Source organism: Hyla sarda, chromosome 7 (genome assembly GCF_029499605.1).
Source record: "Hyla sarda isolate aHylSar1 chromosome 7, aHylSar1.hap1, whole genome shotgun sequence".
Classification (NCBI taxonomy): Eukaryota; Metazoa; Chordata; class Amphibia; order Anura; family Hylidae; genus Hyla; species Hyla sarda.
In genome coordinates this window covers 127,633,913-127,654,831 of record NC_079195.1, presented here as the reverse complement: position 1 = coordinate 127,654,831, position 20,919 = coordinate 127,633,913, and the positions used below count along the sequence as shown (strand labels likewise).

The following is a 20,919-nucleotide window of genomic DNA, read 5'->3' as shown; positions in this document are numbered from 1 at the left end:
CACATCCCCCCCTCGGTCACATTCCCCCCTTTGTCACATTCTTCCCCCCTTCTCACCTTGTCCTGTAGCAGCATACACTGGGTTTGCCGGGCAGATTTCAAACCTAGTGTATTTGCTGCAGAACAAGCCCTTTCCCCTTCAGCCAATCACAGGCTTTACACCACTGTGGCCTGTGATTGGCTGAAAAGTGAAAGGTCCTGCAAGATGAATAGTGAAGTGAGCAGGGACCAGAGCGCACGGAGGGGAACGACATCTGCAGGGACCGGGAGTAGGTAAGCAAAAGTTTTTTTTTTATTTTACTCCTTTTTCCTTTTACACTTAGCTCAGTGTTTTTCTAACAGGGGGCTTCCAGCTGTTGTGAAACTACTACTCCCAGCATGCCCGGACAGCCTTTGGCTGTTCGGGCATGCTGAGAGTTGTAGTTTTGCAACAGCTGGAGGCCCCCTGATAGGGAAACACTGACTTTTAGTATTTTTCTTTACCTGCTCTGGCCAGCAACGGGAGCCGACCAGAGCAGATAATCGCATGTTTTCCCGGGGCTGCATCGCTATATTGCATTGCTTTTGCGATATATCATGCAGCCCGGTCGGGAACTCTGCAATTCTACCCCGAGCGTGACTCGGGGTTACCGATCCTGGCAGGGAAAATTAACCCCGAGTCACGCTCGGGATTACGGCGCAGGAGGTTAAGGGGTTAAGGATCCTACCCAGAGAGTAAGAACTCACAAGCGTACCGGGGCTGCAAGGACACGGAGAGGCGGCAAATGAGGGAGGTGAGTGACGGGCTGGGATTCGCATGTGGGCGTGTCCCGCGATGTGAATCCCAGCCTGGCCGGCAGCGGGGACATAAGCAGAGAGCACTCACGGCAGGCGTGTCCAGAGCGGAGCGCAGGCGTTACACCTATGTGTATATATGTTATGTAAATGTTATCCCTATGTTTGTCAAATGTCCTTAGAGTTTTCCTAGTTCATACACCAAACATAGGGCATAAACACATTTGGGCAGATTTACTAAAGCTGATGCATAAAAATGTAGTCCTAAAGTTGTGGAAAATAGCAATTAACCCCTCAAAAACCCAGCCTGTTTGGGCCTTAAGGACACATTTTTTATTTTTGCTTTTAATTTTTTTCCTTTCATTTAACTCTAAAATGTACAGTTATGAGTGACCATAAGTTCTGGGAAATTTAGCTTTTTGCTGCTTCCCAGTGTTTTTAGATCATTTTATTACTTTTATTAGCAAATATATCAAATATATGCAAAGACCTAATATTTACAGTGTTGACCATTCCTTTTCAAGATTTCTGCAATTCACCTTGGCATGCTGAATATCAGCTTCTGGGCCAAATGCTGACTGATTGCAACCAGTTTTTAGCCACTTTGATAAATCTTATGCAAGTTAAATCTGTCTGCACTAGTAAATTATAAATATTATTATTATTCTTTTTATATAGAACCAACATAGCGCACAATGGTGTACAGAGATTTCTATCACTCATATAGGTCCTTGAAACCAATGGGGCACTGATTTAATTTATTAGAATTTTTTGTAAATTTGCCTTAGTGTAAATTAAATCCTATAAGAAATAGATAAATCCTTGAACATCAAACCAAGAGTGGAAGCCATGCAAACCATTTGTTGAAGCCAAACAAAATGCAAACAGTCCTTAAACGGGTATTCCGGGCAAAAACATTTTTATCCCCTATCCAAAGGATAGGAAATAAGATGTCTGATTGCGGGGGGCCCGCCGCTGGGACCCTCCGCGATCTCCCTGCAGCACCCACGTTCTATGCGGGAGCAGAGTCTCCAATTTTGGCAACCTCCGGGTTTCCGTGACTGGGGACGTGATGTCACGCCACGCCCCCTCTATTCATGTCTATGGGCATGATGGCGTCACGTCCCCAGTCCCGGAAACCCGGAGGTTTCCGAAACTGGAGACGCAGCTCCTGCATAGAACGTTGGTGCTGCAGGGAGATCATGGGGGGTCCCAGTGGTGGGCCCCCCGTGATCAGACATCTTATTCCCTATCCTTTGGATAGGGGATAAAAGGTTTTTGCTCAGTATACCCCTCTAAAGAAGCACTACCCCTTAGAGGAAGCAAGCTCCAATGAAATAATCCACAGAAGATAAATGTAGGTACTCACTGAAGATGGTGCAAATATTTTTCTTTTATTGTGAGGAACAACCCACAGACATATCTGGACCCATTAATACCAGGTCCAGCTTTGTCTATGAATTGTTATACTGACAAATAAAAGAACAGTTTTTGTACTGTCCTCAGTGAGTACCTACCATTTCTCTTCTGTGGATTGAGTATAGCCTTGGGCTACGTTCACATCAGGTATACTTTCCAAACGTATTTGATTTTACATGTTCATTTTCATACATGACCGGCTGAAAGAAGAAGAAGAAAGTGGAACATAAAATACATCAGGAAATTTTACACAGTGTGAATTTAGCCTTATATAGAATATTTTCCCACAGTTGAAAGTTTCCGTACATGTATTATTTTGTGTCATATGTGGTTTTACCACATACATTGTTGTGGCTTGCAATGCAGTATTTGCCTGCGTGGCATGTACAGGGGAAATGCATTGAGATCATGTGTACCCTTTCATATGTTGACGTCTTTGGAGAGGGTTATACCATGGACCTGCATTTCCTAATCATTATCTGAATTGTGTACGTTGTGTACTAAAAAGTACCATTGGTGCATTTTTCAAGTTTTAAGTATTATCCATTTTTACAAGCATCATGATTATGTTACAGAGAGGATGAGAAGAATATTTCTCACCTCACACTGAAATGCTCTGATAAATGTCTTTGTTTCTGAGTGAATTTTCAGATCAAAAGCTAAGTCCTGTAAATACCAGCTATTTATGGCAATGTTCTCCTGGGAATTAACTGTCATGTAATCATTCTCACCTCAGAAGATCATTATGTGCTAGAGAAGATCTTATTCACCTACAGATATTTAACTTTCATCTTTCAAGAGCTTCGAGACATATCACTCTGAGCTGTTCACAGCTAGCAAGCCAGTTTGTCGTGAATAAACTGTCCAGCAAGTATCCTACTGACATATCTTCTCTGTAGTTTATGGGGATCGCATTATACTATCTTCCTGCAAAGACTTAAAGGGGAACTCCAGTGGAAACAGGTGGAAAACAAATGTTTTCAAATCAACTGGTGCCAGAAAGTTAAACAGATTTGTAAATTACTTCTATTTCAAAATCTAAAGCCTTCCAGTACTTTTCAGCTGCTGTATACTACAGAGAAAATTGTGAAGTTCTTTCCAGTCTGACCACAGTGCTCTCTGATGACATCTCTGTCCGTGTCAGGAACTGTCCAGATTAGAAGCATATTCCCATAGAAAACCTCTCCTGCTCTGGACAGTTCCTGACACGGACAGAAGTGTTAGCAGAGAGCACTGGTCGGACCATAAGGTGATTTTAGTACTTACCTGGCAGACAGTAATGGACATGCTTAGGAAGGATCTGCGCTTGTCTTGGGGCTAAATGGCCATAATTCTATTTTCCTCCCCCCCCCACACACATCAGCCACCACACCCATTGAAACACAAATGAGCTGCATCCATTCAAAAGACCTGTGGTTTTCAATCAGGGTGCCTACAGCTGTTGCATTAGTTGCGGATTGATCTCTCTCCCACCAAGCGATCCCTCCACCCATTGAAGCAGACAGGCTCCCTGTCATCAGCTGACTAGTGATGTCAGGTCTCGGCCGCATTGCAACCTGGGAAAAATCTGAGGCAACAGTCCTTTTGTATACTGATAAAAATAAATATTGGAGTGAAAATCACATAAGAATTGTGAGAAAACCATCACACACAGGTACAGACACTATATTATGAACTACACTAACTTTACAGCACCTCTAGCATAGTCAAATAAAATTCCTGCAATACCCCTTTAAATCTACTGGAATTTAGCATACACTCTACACATGATTGGGTATCTTAAGCCAGTGTTTTAATTCTTCTTCCTATGCACATCATACATTTTATATAATAGTTCTGTTGAAATATAAATACATCAATTGTAATGGTAAAATTAGTTCACTAGATTCAGGGTTCACAGTTAATTTATATTTTACATTTTGTAAAATCTTTTAAGAATGAGGCTAAAAAAATAAAGAATGGGGACATTCAATAGACTAATCTATTCCATGTAACAGTACTCAGTAACACACTCTTTTTACAAGGGTTCCCCTTTACAAAAGGATATGCCACAGGGCTCTGTATACATTAAAAGGAATTTAAGGTATATACTTCCAACAATGGCCAGTGACGTAATGTGAACAGGACCTTATGTGCCATGCGATTTTCAATCAGCAGTAAGTCACCTACTGGTTTCCACCCTACCTTCTCCAAGGTGTTTTTTTTTTAACACTTAACACCAGCTCCAGCAAAATGTTTATATTTTAAGGGAAGTCAGAGCTCTAGTGGCACAGTTTTGTCAGACTCTTCAGAAAGGCTCACACACTTTATTTACCTGTTCCTGTACCACTCCAAACTTTGGGGTTGCTTTCACCAAGGATCAATTTATCTGAAAACAGGGTGGAACCTGACTTAGCTCTGGTTCCAATGTTTCTTTATGGGTCTGATGAAATGGTTGCATCTGTCCCAGCTGAAACACAGGCTTGGTCAAAGTCTGGTAAAGTAAGGGTGGGGCTAGCACTCCTCTCTGCTTACTCCTGTCCAGTCTATCAAGCTCTTTTCTGAAAACAGATAGCAGGGGATCACAGAGCTGCCTAAAGAGAGACAGCACTGCCCTGCAGACCCAGGGAGAAAGTGAATGCATGGTAAGTGAGGGTGGGCTCAGTGCTTTCCTTGGACAGCCATCTGTCTGAGCAGTGGATGTCAGAATGAGTGAGCAGCAGAAAAGAGGGATTTGTGAGCCAAATAAAGAACCTAGACACAATAAAAGACATGTAAATATTCTACATCCTTAACATGAGTTACACATGCAAGCATAATTTTTTATTCGAGTTAATAGGTATGCTTTACGACTACCTACTGTATGTTTGCTCAGCAGGGTTAATCTCTTTTGTCAGTGTTGCTCTGCAACAAGTAAAACATTTTAAATGTCCTTTATAGTGAAGTGTGTATTGAGCAGTTTTCACTGTCTCCTGATTAATTTTGAATGAGGTCATTTCTGAGCTTCTTGTCAAGTTTCTCATTTATTTCTCAGAATACATTTGTAACCTTTGTGACATTTGGCGCTCCATTCAAGCAATGGCGGCCCATATAAACATTGATCTAACATGCAGAATCCCCCCCTCCATTTATAGACATTTCAGTCATGATTTTAACTGCAATACTTCCTCACTTACAATACCTCCTATAGAAAAAATGCTACAAAATTATCCTAGTTGTTTCCACAAACAAAAAAAGAATCATTCTTGATGTACAGTCTTTCTTCTTTTCAGCTCGATGGACTGACCAAGGTTTCTTTTAGATACTGTAGTATTACCCACCCAGTTACAGCAATGCTTCATTTCCCACTCTCTCTCTTTTGCATTGAATACAATAGAGAAGTTATAGAGTTTTTATTCTTTGACCTTGCCTTTCATCTGTAGTTGGGTCAGTTTTCCAGTTGCTCAGCAACAAGCCATTGAAATATATGCCCAGTTGAGACATTGGGGGAGATTTATTAATACTGACTCACCATGTGAGCCTTGTGCCGGTCTCTTCCCCAATGGAATGTAAGCAAAATGCATCAACAAGGCATATGTTCTGTTGATAAATCTGCTGTAGTCTTATTGTTTGACATGAAAAATAAATAAATAAATAATGTAAACAATAGGCAGCTTTCTCACAATAAATTCCTTTTAAAACAATGCCTGGCCAGGCCAATTTAAAGTGTTTTCCTATTTTTCTAACGACAGATCAGACACTTATATTTGATGTTTTACTGTAAAACTTCCCTCTCATTGAGCAGACTTTACTAAGGCTTTACTAAGGCTATTCAAATGGCTTGCTTCACACACATAGAAGAGACACTGAAACTTGAATGGACTTCTAATAAATATTCAGTGACTCTAGACTGTTACGTACAGTATAGGTTTTGACTATTTACACACAATGGTAACTTGTAAATAATGTGTAAAAAATTGCACGTGATTACATTATTACCCACAAAATGCTATGACACTAAAACACTATAACTATAAAAAATAGTAAGTATATTTTTAAACATATTAAAACTATAACACGAAAAGCAAATACTTTTATGTAAAGTCTACTGGCAAAGCATACATTGTAAAGCAGTAGGGATGAGCGAATCGAATTTTACAAATCCGAATTCGTTATGAATTTCAGAAAAATTTGATTCAGATTGAATGTGAATATCGCCGCCATTCGATCACGCAAATCGCTTAATTAAACTGCATTTAGTGCGGTCTAGGCTTCAGGGCATCTAAAATGGCGGATCCACATGTTAGGACATGGGGAAAGGAATCCTGGAAAGGTGGGAACAAGGGACAGCGAGATGACCCTGAATCACATGCAGCATGCAGCCTATCAGCAGCCAGCAACCTCTGCAATGTCACAGCCCTATATAATCGGCAGCCATCTTTACTTCACTTCAGCCTTTTATTGCAGAGAGAGAGACAGAGGGACAGTCAGCGCTCTGTGTTGCACAGAAAAGCATTTTTCCAGCAGCGATTCACCTCCTAATCAAGTCAGTGTTCTGTTGCAGAGAGAGGGACAGAGAGCAGTGTGTTGCACAGAAAAGCATTTTTACAGCAGCAATTCACCTCAAGCCCAAATCCAGCCTAGAAGCACTGATAGGGAAGGGAGTGAGATGGAGAGAGAGTGCAATTTTGGGAGTAGTACACCGCGACTATGTGCTGCAGCACTGGTGTGTAGTGCTGATGTTGTACACTAATACAGTTTTAAGCGTACAGGAGCGCATTGTCCTCCTCTCATAAGTGCATGCCACATACGCACATCTCAGTGGTGTACTATTTTGTTCCTGTTAAAGTCTTAAGGGCCTAAATACTGTGAAAGGCCAGGCAAAAGTACACACCTGCTGGTGTTGTAGACAAATACTGTTTTAAGCGTAGTGGAGCACATTGTCCTCCCCTCATAAGTGCACGCCACATACGTACATCTAAGTGGTGTACTATTTTGTTCCTGTTAAAGTCTTAAAGGGTTACTCTGCTACCCAGCGTCCGGAACATTGAGTTCCGAACGCTGTGCGGGCTACCATGTTCATGCCCGCACCCTCGTGACATCCCACCCCGTCATTTCACGTCATGTCCCGCCCCTCAATGCAAATCCACCTACAAACACTGCCATTTCTCAGGGTTTTTAGGTGGAAATAGGGATTGGTTCCTGTGTGGGGCCGCCCTTTTTAAGACAGGTAACAATTTCCTCGAAAAGGTGGAAGGGAACAAAGTAATGTCCATTGTATCAGGTGGGGGTAAAAACTTCCCCTGTAAGGCCCTACTCTCGCCCTATTAATTCCCTTCTCGCTAAAAAGGGCAACCCCACACAGGAAGCTCTCTCTATTTCCACTTAAAAACCCTGGGAAATGACAGCGTTTGTAGGGGGAAATGGGGAGAGGTTCCTGTGTGGGGACGCCCTTTTTAGGGCAAGTTACAACTCCAGGCCAACTCCAAGCTGTGTCATTCAGCCACTATATGGTCTCCTTATGCTGCCGCCACCTCCATGCTTTTTCATTCAGCCACTATATGGTCTCCTCATGCTTCTGCTACCTCCATGCTGTGTCATTCAGCCATTACATGGTCTCCTTATGCTTCCGCCACCTCCAAGCTGTGTCATTCAGCCACTATATGTTCTCCTTATGCTGCCCCCAATTCCAGGCTGTGTCATTCAGCCACTATATGTAGTCCTCATGATGGCGCCACCTCCACGCTGTGTTATTCTGCCACTATATGGTCTTCTCATGCTGACCTACACATCTTCAGTCTCTTCTAGCTATAAAAATATTAGAAACAGCTGTTTTTATCTAGTCTCTCTTCCATTGAGTATCTAAAGAATTTGATTATGCAATGTATTCATAGCCCATTTACTGCTGTATGTCTGCAGAGTATCGTCATGCTCATTTCATGGTCAAGTATGCCTCAGTGACTTATGGAATACCTTTCTCCCATAGCTTCACCTGTTATTGTATGAATCCTTGTGTATGGTAAATTAATCATTGATTCTCAGTTTTCCCAATAATTCAGCCAATTGTTGACTGAACAATTGATTAAGTGTACTGGTATTTAGCCCACACTGTACACTGTATCTTAAACCACTGTTGTAATTCTTCTTCCCATGCAGATCATACATTTTATTAATAAAAAAATAAATTTATTTGAATATAGATCTATGTATTATTATTATTATTATAATTTGTTCACCACATTCAGGGTTTAAAGTGTATCCAAGTTTTACATTTTGTAGAATCTTGCAAGAATGGGACTCAAAGAGGTTATCCAGCAGGAGTCTTTTTCAGGGCTTGGGCAGTTAAAAGCATTTAAAAAACAAACTTTTACTTACTTTCTGCGCTCCAGCAGTGGCTTCAGTGACCACTCCAGTCCCCGGCTGAGCTTCTCTTACGCTCAGAAATCGTGATGCCCGGGCCTGGAATTACTATGGGGCCCAAAGTGTCACAATGCCTCTCAGCCACTCACTGGCCAAGGCAGAACATTTCAACAAACATAGATCAACTTTACATAGATCAAGTGAGTTATACATATTGCAAGTGAATATACTATTGTATATTATTTTGAGGGTGCAATTTAACATACCCTGAAAATACACCAAATGTATTAAACAGCATAAGCAGGTCTGATATATATTTGACTGTTTAGCCTAAAAATTAGACAGTATTAAAGGATAACTCACGGATGTAACAACTTATAGGGGATAAGTGTAAGATCGCAGTGGGTCCGACCGCTGGGGCCCCCCGCGATCTCCTGAACAGCTCCCCAGTTCTCAGCATGAATGGGGCATGTTGACCACTGCAAGAAGCTATGGCCAACACGTCCACTCCATGCAGCTCTATGGGAAAGCCGGAGCACTGCTTTCGGCAATCTTCGGCTCTGCCATAGAAGTGCATGGAGGGGGCGTGTCGGCCGCAGCTTTGTGCTGTGGTCGAAAATGCTTGATTCATGCAGGGAGCCGGGCTCCGTTCGAGAGAGGCCCCAGCGGTCGGTCCCCCCTCGATCTAACACTTATCCCCTATCCTTAGGGTAGGGGATAAGTTGTTACAGCATGGCGTTATCCTTTAAGGGTAGGTTCACACGTACGCAGATTTGATGCGCAGGATTTGATGTGCAGGATTTTCTGCTGCAGATTTCAGTGTAAACTAAATGATTGAACAGCTTCTAATCTGGATGGGCAGGATCCTGTATGTGTCAACCTACCCTTAAAAATGTTTTGATACTGTTCTTGTAGAATTGTTAACACTCCACAGATTATTAGATTGTACAAACATTCTCTGATAGCAGAGAAGATGAATTAGGAGTTTAGGTACTGACAGTTCCTTAGATACCAGTTTTCACTTCAAGCCTTTTGAGGAGGCCACCAAATTTGTTATCAATCCCTGATCATTAATCCATGTCAAATAAAATTAGTTTTAATCAGAGGCGTAACTTGTAGCTACTTGTCCCTGATACAAAATCTGCAATAGGGCCCCATATGCCATTTATAGGACTGGTCTCTTATGGAGCAGATGTGCTTTGGGGACCCCTAAGGCACCAGGGTCCCAGTGCGACTGCTACCTCTGCTACCTCTATAGCTACGCCGCTGGTTTTACTTTATTTATACATTGATTTTATCATTTTTTTGTTTCCAACACTGGGATCTGATCTACATGATGTAAAAATGTGTATACAGATTTTATTTTATTTTATTTTTCTCTCTTTCTCAGTGCCTGGTTTGATACATAGGAAGCAAAAAATGTGTATGGAGAAATTCATGTTACACAAGTTATTATTCAGGTTTTAAATGACAAAAAAAACCACTATATGCCCTTCCATAAACCTATATTTGCATAAGAATATTTAACAAGTAGTAACAAATATAGTCATTTAAAGGGCACCTGTTTTCACATTCATGCTGCCTGAACCACAGCCCCATTGGCTTTTTCCTGCTTTTGCCTAAAATTGATCTCTCCCTATACCAAAACATGGAAGATCTTTGAATGAAGACTGGTTGGGAAGGAAGAAGCTACCAGAAATTGCCCGATGACTCAAGGTTTAGGCAGTAGGAAAGTGATGACAGGTCCCTTGTAAGGGCTTTTCCTGCATTAAGCTATTGGGGAAAAAAATGGTGACCTGTCAAAGCATACTACTTTTTCTTGTGTCTCAAATTCCCAGTTTATGTTCTACCAGGTGATATTTTGCTGGTGATTTTGTCCCTTGACTTTGGTTACAAGTGGTTTTTACTTGAAGTTTATCTATATTAGTATTTCTTTTACTATAATAAGATAGACCATTTATGCTAGAACAATTTCTTATTCCTGAGGCTCAGTATGTGGTTGGTCATCAGCTACTGATGGTTAAATGGATTATGTAGAATGGCAAACCTTACAACTTTACAGCCTCCAGTCTCCAGTTGAATATCTACACCAAGGAAAAACTTTATATTTTGCTCCAGTGACATAAACCAATAGTTATATGGCTAAAACATCCACAGAACCCTGTCTGACTTAAAGTGTACCTGTCGTTAACAAAGACTTTTTATATAATGTAGATAATACCATTATATGTATATTTGTAATAGACATTGGTTAAAAATATGCATATTTTTGGGTGAAAAAATGCTGTCCCTGCAGCTATTGCCTGTGTGTGTCTATGAGGAGCCCAAATACAGGAAGTGAATTCCAGACAAGCAGGGCTCTGTGCAGGCTCGTGGCTTGTCAATCATCCTCCTGTGTGAGCCGGGGGGGGGGGGGGGTGTCATGTCACAGAACCTCAGTGCACAGAGTACAGGGCCCTGCTTATCCTCAGTGTACAGAGCCCTGCTTGTCCTCAGTGTACAGAGCCCTGCTTGTCCTCAGTGTACAGAGCCCTGCTTGTCCTCAGTGTGCGGAGCCCTGCTTGTCTTCAGTGCACATAGCCCTGCTTGACCTCAGTGTACAGAGCCCTGCTTGTCCTCAGTGTACAGAGCACTGCTTGTCCTCTGTATACAGAGCCCTGCTTGCCCTCAGTGTACAGGGCCCTGCTTGTCCTCCGTGTACAGAGCCCTGCTTGTCCTCACTGCACAGAGCCCTGCTTGTCCCCAGTGCACAGAGTCCTGCTTGTCCCCAGTGCAGAGAGCCCTGCTTGTCCTCCGTGTACAGAGTCCTGCTTGTCCTCAGTGCACAGAGCCCTGCTTGTCCATCCACACTTCCTGTATTTGGTCTCCTCACAGAGACACATAGACACTAGCTGTAGGGACAAAAAAATACATGTTTTAACCAATGTATATAAAAATGTATATATAATGGTATTATCTACATTATATAAAAAGTTTTTGCTAATGACAGATACATTTTAATGCAGTTCTGCAAATAAGAGTACTGGAAAGGTAGAGTGGCAGCCAGCTAAAGGCCATGTGTGCAACAGGTTCTGTATCTGTTGTACTAAGGAGTGATGCTGTTAATATTATTGAATATACTGTACTACATTTGTATTTCATCTCATCTACTGATAAAACATATAGAACATGTTTTCAATATATATATTTTAATGTACGCAGGCTACAGACAATGATGTTGGGTCCTTTGGGAAAGTCACCTATTTATTCAGCGATGACCCAGACAGGTAAGAGTTAAATGTCCATAAATGTCCATAATAATGTGGTTGGTAGAAACTGCTAAATGAAGCCTCCTTAATACGCCCTTTATTTGTTATGCTTTTTAATGGCATGTAAAACAGTGCTTTAACATTTTTTTACAAGCATTTATAGTGGCTTTTTTTTAACATATAAAACAAGTGTTTTCTTCTAGAATTTCTCAGCTCCTATAAAGAAGTCTATGGAAAAATACCATAAGATGTTATTCCTAGATCATTCAGTGTTTTTGAGGATAAAAAAAAAACTACAAATATGTATGTAGTACATAGGCTGGGTATTCTGTTGTTCTGCTCTGTCATTGGAGCAGGATAACAAAAAAGGAAAAAAATAGCACCACCATATCCATTGCTCACCAGACACAAACACTAACTTGTGGTCCCCTTTGGTTTTACTTTGGTCCTTCAAGTTTTCAGCACTTTACTGCACAGTATATTTTTTGTGGAACCTGTAACATAGGTGTGAATGCAGCCTTCAGGGTGCTAATGCATACAGTATTTTAGAAAGGCTCCAGAGCGTGACATCACACGGGGGCGTGACGTCGCAAGCCTCCCGCCTTGTAGTCGCCGGTAATCAGTCTCGGAGCGAACATGCTCCGGGGACTGATTACAAACGGGGTGCCGCGTGCAAGATCACTGGGGTCCCCATCGGTGGGACTCCCGCGGTCAGGCATCTTATCCCCTATCCTTTGGATAGGGGATAAGATGTCTAAGCACTGGAGTACCCCTTTAAACCTTGCTTCTTACAGCATGTCAATGCTGTTCATTTTAACATAAGAGGCATATTTCCATCTATAAGTAAGGGTACGTTCACACGAGCGAACCCACAGCATATTTTACATGGCAGATCCGCCGCTGAAGGACCACTGCATGGTGGCTTTACATGTGCCTGCTTGGAGCGGCAATATGCCACTACGAGCAGATAAACTGCAATGTGCAAGTTGCTGCACATGCCCGGTGTACTCGCACACATCGCGGCCGCTTCCCCTGCTCCATGAGCTAGGCCAAGAGCTGCAGTGATGTGCGAGTATACTGCGCATTCGCTGCGACTCGCACATCGTAGTGTGTCTGCTCGTAGCGGCATATTGCTGCTCCAAGCAGGCACATAGAAAGCCACCATCTCGGGGTCCTTCAGCGGTGAATCTGCAGCGTAAAATACACTGTGGGTCCACTTGTGTGAACGTACCCTAATACTGATCCTCTAAATTTTATTAACACACTGATATGTATCCACCCACACCATAAATAGATTAATTGAGATGTATTTCTTGGGCATTATACAGGTTAAAGGGGTACTTCACTGAAAACATCTTATCTCCTGTCCAAAGTATATGGGATAAGAAGTTAGATTGATGGGGTTCCACACCCCTCCATTCATGTCTATGGGAGGTGGCGTGATGGCTGGCACCACCAGTCATCGGGCACAGAGCGGAGTTTGCTCTGTGAACCGAATGAAGGGGTGCCGCAGCAAAGATCGCAGGGGTCCCCAGCGGTGGTAACCTTGCGATTATACATCTTATCCTCTATCCTTTGGAGTACTCCTTAAATTCCTCATAGATCCCCAGGGCCTGCTGACAGCAGATGGCACCCACCAAACCAATTTAATTCAAAACAATGTTGCTATTATGTCCCTTTCAGGATAAATTCAACCCACTATAATTATGCAGACATATCAATAACAACAATATAATAAAATAGTATTGATTATAATTCTTATATCTAAATTGATTTGATTTAATGGTTGTATCTATATTCCATACTTAAAGGGTTACTCTGCTCCCCAGAGTCTGGAACATTTAGTTCCGAACGATTTGTGCGGGCTTCCGTGTTCACGCCCGCTCCCTCGTGACATCACAGCCTGCCCCCTCAATGAAAGTCTATGAGAAGGGGGTGCATTGAGGGGGTGGGACGTGACATCACATGACGAGTCATGAGGGGGTGGGTGGGAACTGGGAAGCCCACACACAGCGTTCGGAACTAGTAGTGGAGTAATCCTTTAACATTTGCATGTTAAAATGGGTCACACTCTTTAAATGTCTATTCTTTAGAGTAATTACACAAAAGTAAAAAAGGTACAATTGTAGCACAGTACTTGTAGCAGAGGGGAAGAATATTTTGCAGCTGTGTATTATGTTTCACTATAAAGTTTCATATATTTTCCATGTAGGTTTTCAATTGATAAAGAGACTGGAAGGATCACCCTTATTGCTCGGCTTGATTTTGAGACTACTCAGCGCTACACCCTGACAGTGATTGCCAGGGACGGTGGAGGTGAAGAGACAACAGGTCGTGTGCGCATCAATGTTTTGGATGTCAATGACAACGCACCCATCTTTCAGAAAGATTCTTACCTTGGAGCAATAAGAGAGAATGAGCCATCTGTGATCACAGTGATCAAACTTCGGGTGAGGAAAAGATAACACAAGAAAAGTTTTCGACATTTCTTCTTGGCTCAGACTCTGTTTTCTTTTTTTTTTTTCCCTCTTTAACATTTAAGGCCAAGTTTTCTGATTATTCACAACAGGTTTTAACAGCTCAATTGAACCTTTTATGCATATTAATCACCCTAAATTAGCAAGAATAGTAAGTAACATACTGCTTCTAATCAGCTGCACACAAAGTCCAATTGGTAAAATCTCACTACCAAGTGTGGCCTGTTATTGTCTTTTTCCAGCAGCCTGATTCTCCTGTTCTTATAAAAGCCACCGGGTTTTTCAGCTGCAAGGACACAGTAATAATAGGATAGGCCAGCTGGGTCAGGGATGTGAATATCTAATGAATTTAATACATTAAAACATGCACCTGGCCTGAGCTTTCTAAAGATTTTCTTCCTTACCCGTGAAAAAATATCTTACATTTTTTATTTATTTTTTTACTATTGTACACCGTAATAAATAATGTGGATTTTTTTTTTTCAAAGAAAGTGCAAGGATTTTCTTTATATATATATATATATATATATATATATATATATATATATATTTTTTTTTTTTTTTTTTTTTTTTTTTTTAAATCAACTGGTGCCAAAAAAGTTAAATAGATTTGTAAATTACTTCTATTAAAAAATCTTAATCCTTCCAGTACTTATCAGCTGCTGTATGCTCCACAGGACGTTCTTTTCTTTTTAGATTTCTTTTCTATCTTACCACAGTGCTCTCTGCTGACACCTCTGTCCCTGTCAGGAACTGTCCAGAGCAGGAACAAATCCCCATAGCAAACCTCTTTTGCTCTGGACAGTACCTAAAAAGGACAGAGGAGTCAGCAGAGAACACTGTGGTCAGACAAAAAAGAACTATACAACTTTCTCTGCAGTGTATAGCAGCTGATATGTACTTGGAGGATTAAGATTTTTAAATAGGAGTAATTTACAAATCTGTTTAACTTTTTGGCACCAGTTGATATTTAAAAAAATAATAATTCCACCCCTTTAAGACTATATTCAAACAAGAAATATAAAAAACATTGAAATCATATAATAAGCAAGTAGTCTATGTATATAGCACATTTTATAAGTAGATGGAATACTTATATAAACTTACTTTACTTCCTGTTGCTTCTTCAGTTGGAATTTTTGGTTTCGGAGTACTATGATGACTAGAAATTTCCATTAGCATATAACCTGCCTTTATCAACACATATAACATAAGGATTTGTTAATATTAAATGATTTTTAAGCGTAAAGTCACACGTAGCACATCCACTTGCGGACTGCAATGGGTAGCAACATAATCCATTTGTGAATTCTCCACTGTGGAATTCCACAGTAGAAAATATGCAATAGGAATTTCAAATGTGGGAATATTGCAGCATATGAGCTATGTGTGACCCTACTAGTAAGGGGTTATCCTATAATTAAGAGTTATTCCTTATACATAGGATTAGGGACAACTCCTGGGAACCCCACAGATCATGCGAATGAAGCTGAAAAATCCATCATTCTCTATGGGGATTCCAAGCATTGCCAAGCACAACACAACCCCTTTGAATCCCATATGTTACATGCAGATTTTGCTGTGAATTTCACCTTTCAATTGCAATGTGTAGACATGTTTAAATGCTGTCAGCTATGCCGATATTTATTCAGGATATACTTTTTATAATAAGGCCTCCGTATGACATTGCTTGCACAGATACAGTGGGACCTCATTCTACTCTCTGTAACTATGAGCCATAATTTGACCTTGTTGTAGCTTTATCTTTATAAAGGAATTGTCCATTTAAACTAACTGGAAATACAGATATGAATCCAAAAAATTATAAAATCACTGACTTATATTATTGTGTATTTATATTAAGGCAACCGATGAAGATTCCCCACCAAATAATCAGATTATTTACACCATTACTGAGGCATCAGTATTCCGAAACTTTTTTGAAATAGCAGTTTCTGAAGGTTATGGAGGTGAGTGAGAATTGATGATACATTGGATATTTTCTAAATAAGTCTCTTTTTAATAACATTTAAACACTGTCACCTAAACATTTACTTATACCAGAGCTGCAGAAAACTAGGATGGGTAAATATTGTTTGTTTATATATATGGTATTGAATAGGAGCATGGGACATCAAAAAATTGTCTGCCTCTGTTTGTGGAACTTATTAATTTTAAACCAATCAATTATACAAACAAAGATTATGTTAACTTTTTGTGATCATTATGACATTTTTTTAAAGTTATGTGGACAATATATTGTTCTTCAAACTATTTTATTTATCATTTTTGTATTACATTTAGTAGGTTAATAACCTTTCTTATAAACATAAGTTGTTATAATTATGAATTTGTGTTCCCTAGTATTGATGCTGCATTATGGTTATTGTTTTAATAATATTTGCTCTTATTTCAGTGATAACTGTGGTTCAACCTTTGGATTATGAACAAATCCCCAATGGCATCATAACTTTGCAAGTGATGGCAAAAGACTCAGGGGTGCCACCTTTAAACATCACTGTACCTGTTAGCATTGAAGTCTTTGTAAGTATCTATTCTTATCAGATTCATATTAAAGGGGTACTCCTCCCCTAGACATCTTATCCCCTATCCAAAGGATAGGGGATAAGATGTTAGATCGCCGGGGTCCCGCTGCTGGGAACCCCCGGGAAAACAGCTGCGGCACCCCGCCATTATTACTGCACAGATCACGCTCGCTCTGTGCGTAATGACCGGTGATAAAGGGGCTGGAACATTGTCACAGCCCGCCCCTTAATGCAAGTCTATGGGAGGGGGCATGATGGCCGCCACGCCCCCTCACATAGACTTCTATTGAGGGGGGGGGGGGCGTGATGTCACGAGGGGGCGAAGCCATGACATAACGATGCTCCAACCCCTGTATTGCTGGTCATTCCTCACAGAGCGAGTTTCCTCTGAGCAGTATTGATAGCGGGGTGCCGGAGGCCGAGATCCCGGGGTCCCCAGCAACGGGACCCCGGCGGTCTAACATCTTATCCCCTATCCTTTGGATAGGGGATAAGATGCTAGGGGCGGAGTACCCCTTTAACATTGAGATATTTTTGTTATAGTTGGCATATTATTGATTCGGACAAAATAAAATATAAAAATCCTTATTGTCCTTTTAATTTAATCATCAGGAGGACCTACATTGATTTGAAACTTTTTTGATCACTATAGTATTTCAAACACTTTTCAATGAGCAATGTAGAAGTGCCAAATCTGAAAACATGAGTATAGTAAAACAATAAAAAAAAATCTAAAGAAACTGATCAATGAAATAGTTTAACAAAAATATTACTACAAATTTCTAACTGATTATATTTTTTAAAGCTTCACAATCATAGAAATCAGCTGAAATATCAGAATTGGGCACAAAATGTCAACATTTTGTTTGGCCACCATTATTTTCCAGTACTGCCGGTGCCAGAAAGTTGAACAGATTTGTAAATTATTATAAATGTTGCATCTGATAAAAGGTCACATGACCTGAAACGCGTCATGTTGCTTATCCAGGAGGTTTTATATTTTATATTTTGAGACGCCATGTCAAAGTTTTATAAGGATTACGAATAAAGGTGAAGTTTATTACACTGCTGGCTTCTGCACTTTTCTTCCTGAATCAGAGGTCTTCTTGCCGTGCGGAGGATCGGGTGAGCTGACAATCCTTGTTGCTATAAAGATTTGTAAATTACTTCTATATAGAAATCTTAATCCATCCAGTACTTATCAGCTGCTGTATGCTCCAGAGGAAGTTATTTTCTGTCTGACCACAGTGCTCTCTGCTGACACCTCTGGTCATGTCAGGAACTCTCCAGAGTGCTCTGGACAGTTCCTGACATGGACAGAGGTGCCAGCAGAGAGCACTGTGGTTAGATGGAAAATAACTATACAACTTCCTCTGTAGTATACAGCAGCTGATAAGTACTGTAGATATTAAGATTTTTAAAAAGAAGTCATTTACCAATCTGTTTAACTTTTTGGCACCAGTTGATTTTAAAAATAGTTTTCCACCGGAGGACCCCTTTAAACCTCTTGGGCATGGCATTCACCAGAGCTTTACAGGTTGCCTCTTCCACTTCCATGATGACAACACAGAGCTGATGGATGTTAAAGACCTTGCGCTCCTGCACCTTCTATTTGAGGATGCCCCACAGATGTTCAATAGCTTTTATGCCTCCAGTCATGCATGGCCAGTTCATCGCCTTTACTCTCAGTTCTTGAGCAAGGCAAGGGTCATCTTGGAGGTGTATTTGGGGTCAATACAATCTTGTAATACTACCCTGCTGCCCAGTCTCGAAAGGGAGGAGATCATGCTCTGCTTCAGTATGTCACAGTACATGTTGGTATTCATGGTTCCTAGTACCAGCAGCAATCGTGCAGGCTCAGACTATGTCACTTCCACCCTTATGCTTGACTGTAGGCAAGACACACTTGTCTGTACTCCTGTACACACTTGACATCGTCTGAATCAATTAGGTTCATCGTGGTCTCATCGGACCACAGGACATTGTTCCAGTGATCCATGTCCTTAGTCTGCTTTTCTTCAGAAAACTGTTTGTGCACTTGTTCTTTATCTTTAGAAGAGGCTTCCTTCTGTGATGAGAGCCTTGCAGACGATTTTGATGCAGTTGACGGCATATGGTCTGAGCACTGACAACCTCTGTAGCAATGCTGGAAGCAGAGCTGGGCTGATGCTGAGCTGGACGCTGGATAGGCGAGGTCTATTCTGAATGGAACCTGTCCTGTAAAATTGAACTGCAGCCAAGTTTCAGGGTCTTGGCAATCTTCTTACAGCCTAGGCCAGCTTTATGTAGAGTAATCATTCTTTTTTTCAGATCCTCAGAGAGATCTCTGCCATGTTGAACTTCCAGTGACCAGTTATAGAGAGTTTGACAGCGATAACACCAAATTTAAGACACCTCCCCATTCACACCTGAGACCCTGTAATATTAACAAGTAACAAGACACCAGGGAGGGAAATGGCCAATTGGGCCTAATTTGTACATCTCCACTAAGGGGTGTATACTACTTTACATTGTAGCAGAGGGGCATTTCTGCATTTGTGTTGTCACATGAAATGATATAATAAAATATTTAGAAAAATGTGAGGGATGTACTACCATCCTAGCTTTGCATGGTATCAGGCCTAGAACGAACTATTTATAGTATCTAAGTATTTTTAATAACCCAAAAATGCAATTTTCGTTATGTTAAATTCATGTAAACAATCAATTTGCATTATTTACTTATTTTCATATTTGTATGTTTCAATAGATTCATTTAAGACATTTTATTGCCAAGGTAACTTTTTGTGTAGTAGTTACCTTATTTTACACAAGACTGCAAATACTTTATGGCAAAAGTGAAGAGTCTCAGTGAGACTGGGCAGCTTGCTAATTCCTGATCAATTATGTGTTACTTATTGTAATTGTAACAGTTCACAGAGCAACCATTGCAAAGCACAGCTAACAAAACCCATGGCAGACCTGTGGGGGTGGGCATCTTGAGATGGATTATTGAAGGAGACTGTGAAAGCTTAGTATCTGCACAAATGTTTAAATCCTCTTCGGGACTTGGCACGTTTAGAACAACGTAACTGTGAAGCATTGATCAGTACTCGGTTCTGAGAGAAACCGGCACATACATAAGTAGGCACAAAAATATGGCTTGTTTAACTACATACTATGGGTATGTTTCAGTGTACATCAGTATATTTTTTACTTGCAAATGTATACTATTATTGTTGTTTGGGTCAAACATACTTGACAGTAATATTTTTCCTTAACCCCTTAAGTACTCAGGGTTTTTCAGTTTTTGCACTTTCGTTTTTTCCTCCTTACCTTTTAAAAATCATAACCCTTTCAATTTTCCACCTAAAAATCCATATTATGGCTTATTTTTTGCGTCACCAATTCTACTTTGCAGTGACATTAATCATTTTACCCAAAAATTCACGGTGAATCGAAAAAAAAAAATCATTGTGCGACAAAATCGAAGAAAAAAACGTCATTTTGTAACTTTTGAGGGCTTCCGTTTCTATGCAGTGCATATTTCGGTAAAAATGATACCTTATCATTATTCTGTAGGTCCATATGGTTAAAATGTTACCCTACTTATATAGGTTTGATTTTGATAACTACATGCAGGAAAATTTATATGTTTAAAAATGTCATCTTCTGACCCCTATAACTTTTTTATTATTCCATGTACAGGGCGGTATGAGGATTCATTTTTTTGCGCCGTGATCTGAAGTTTTTATCGGTATGATTTTTGTTTTGATCGGACCTTTTGATTACTTTTTATTCATTATTTAATGGTAAAAAAAAATTAACCAAAATACGCTTTTTGGGACTTTTGAATTTTTTTACGTGTACGCCATTGACCGTGCGGTTTAATTAACAATATATTTTTATAGTTCAGACATTTACGCACGCGACGATACCACATATGTTTATTTTTATTTACACTGTTTTATTTTTTTTTATGGGAAAAGGGGGGTTATTCAAACTTTTATTAGGGAAGGGGTTAAATCACCTTTATTAACACTTTAAAAATTTTTTTTTTTGCAGTGTTATAGGTCCCATAGGGACCTATAACACTGCACACACTGATCTCTCATGCTGATCACTGGCGTGTATTAACATGCCTGTGATCAGTGTTATC

The 20,919-nt window shown here is 40.4% G+C and overlaps 1 protein-coding gene across 1 annotated transcript in view; it reads left to right on the top strand.

Moving 5' to 3' along the window:
* CDH23 (cadherin related 23) overlaps positions 1–20,919 on the top strand; it is a 1,135,250-nt gene that overhangs the window by 659,796 nt on the left and 454,535 nt on the right. The window contains exons 14-17 of the mRNA XM_056530710.1: positions 11,712–11,776; positions 13,971–14,208; positions 16,100–16,205; positions 16,652–16,779. Of these exons, the coding sequence (XP_056386685.1) occupies positions 11,712–11,776; positions 13,971–14,208; positions 16,100–16,205; positions 16,652–16,779 (537 nt within the window). The remainder of the gene's footprint in view (positions 1–11,711; positions 11,777–13,970; positions 14,209–16,099; positions 16,206–16,651; positions 16,780–20,919) is intronic.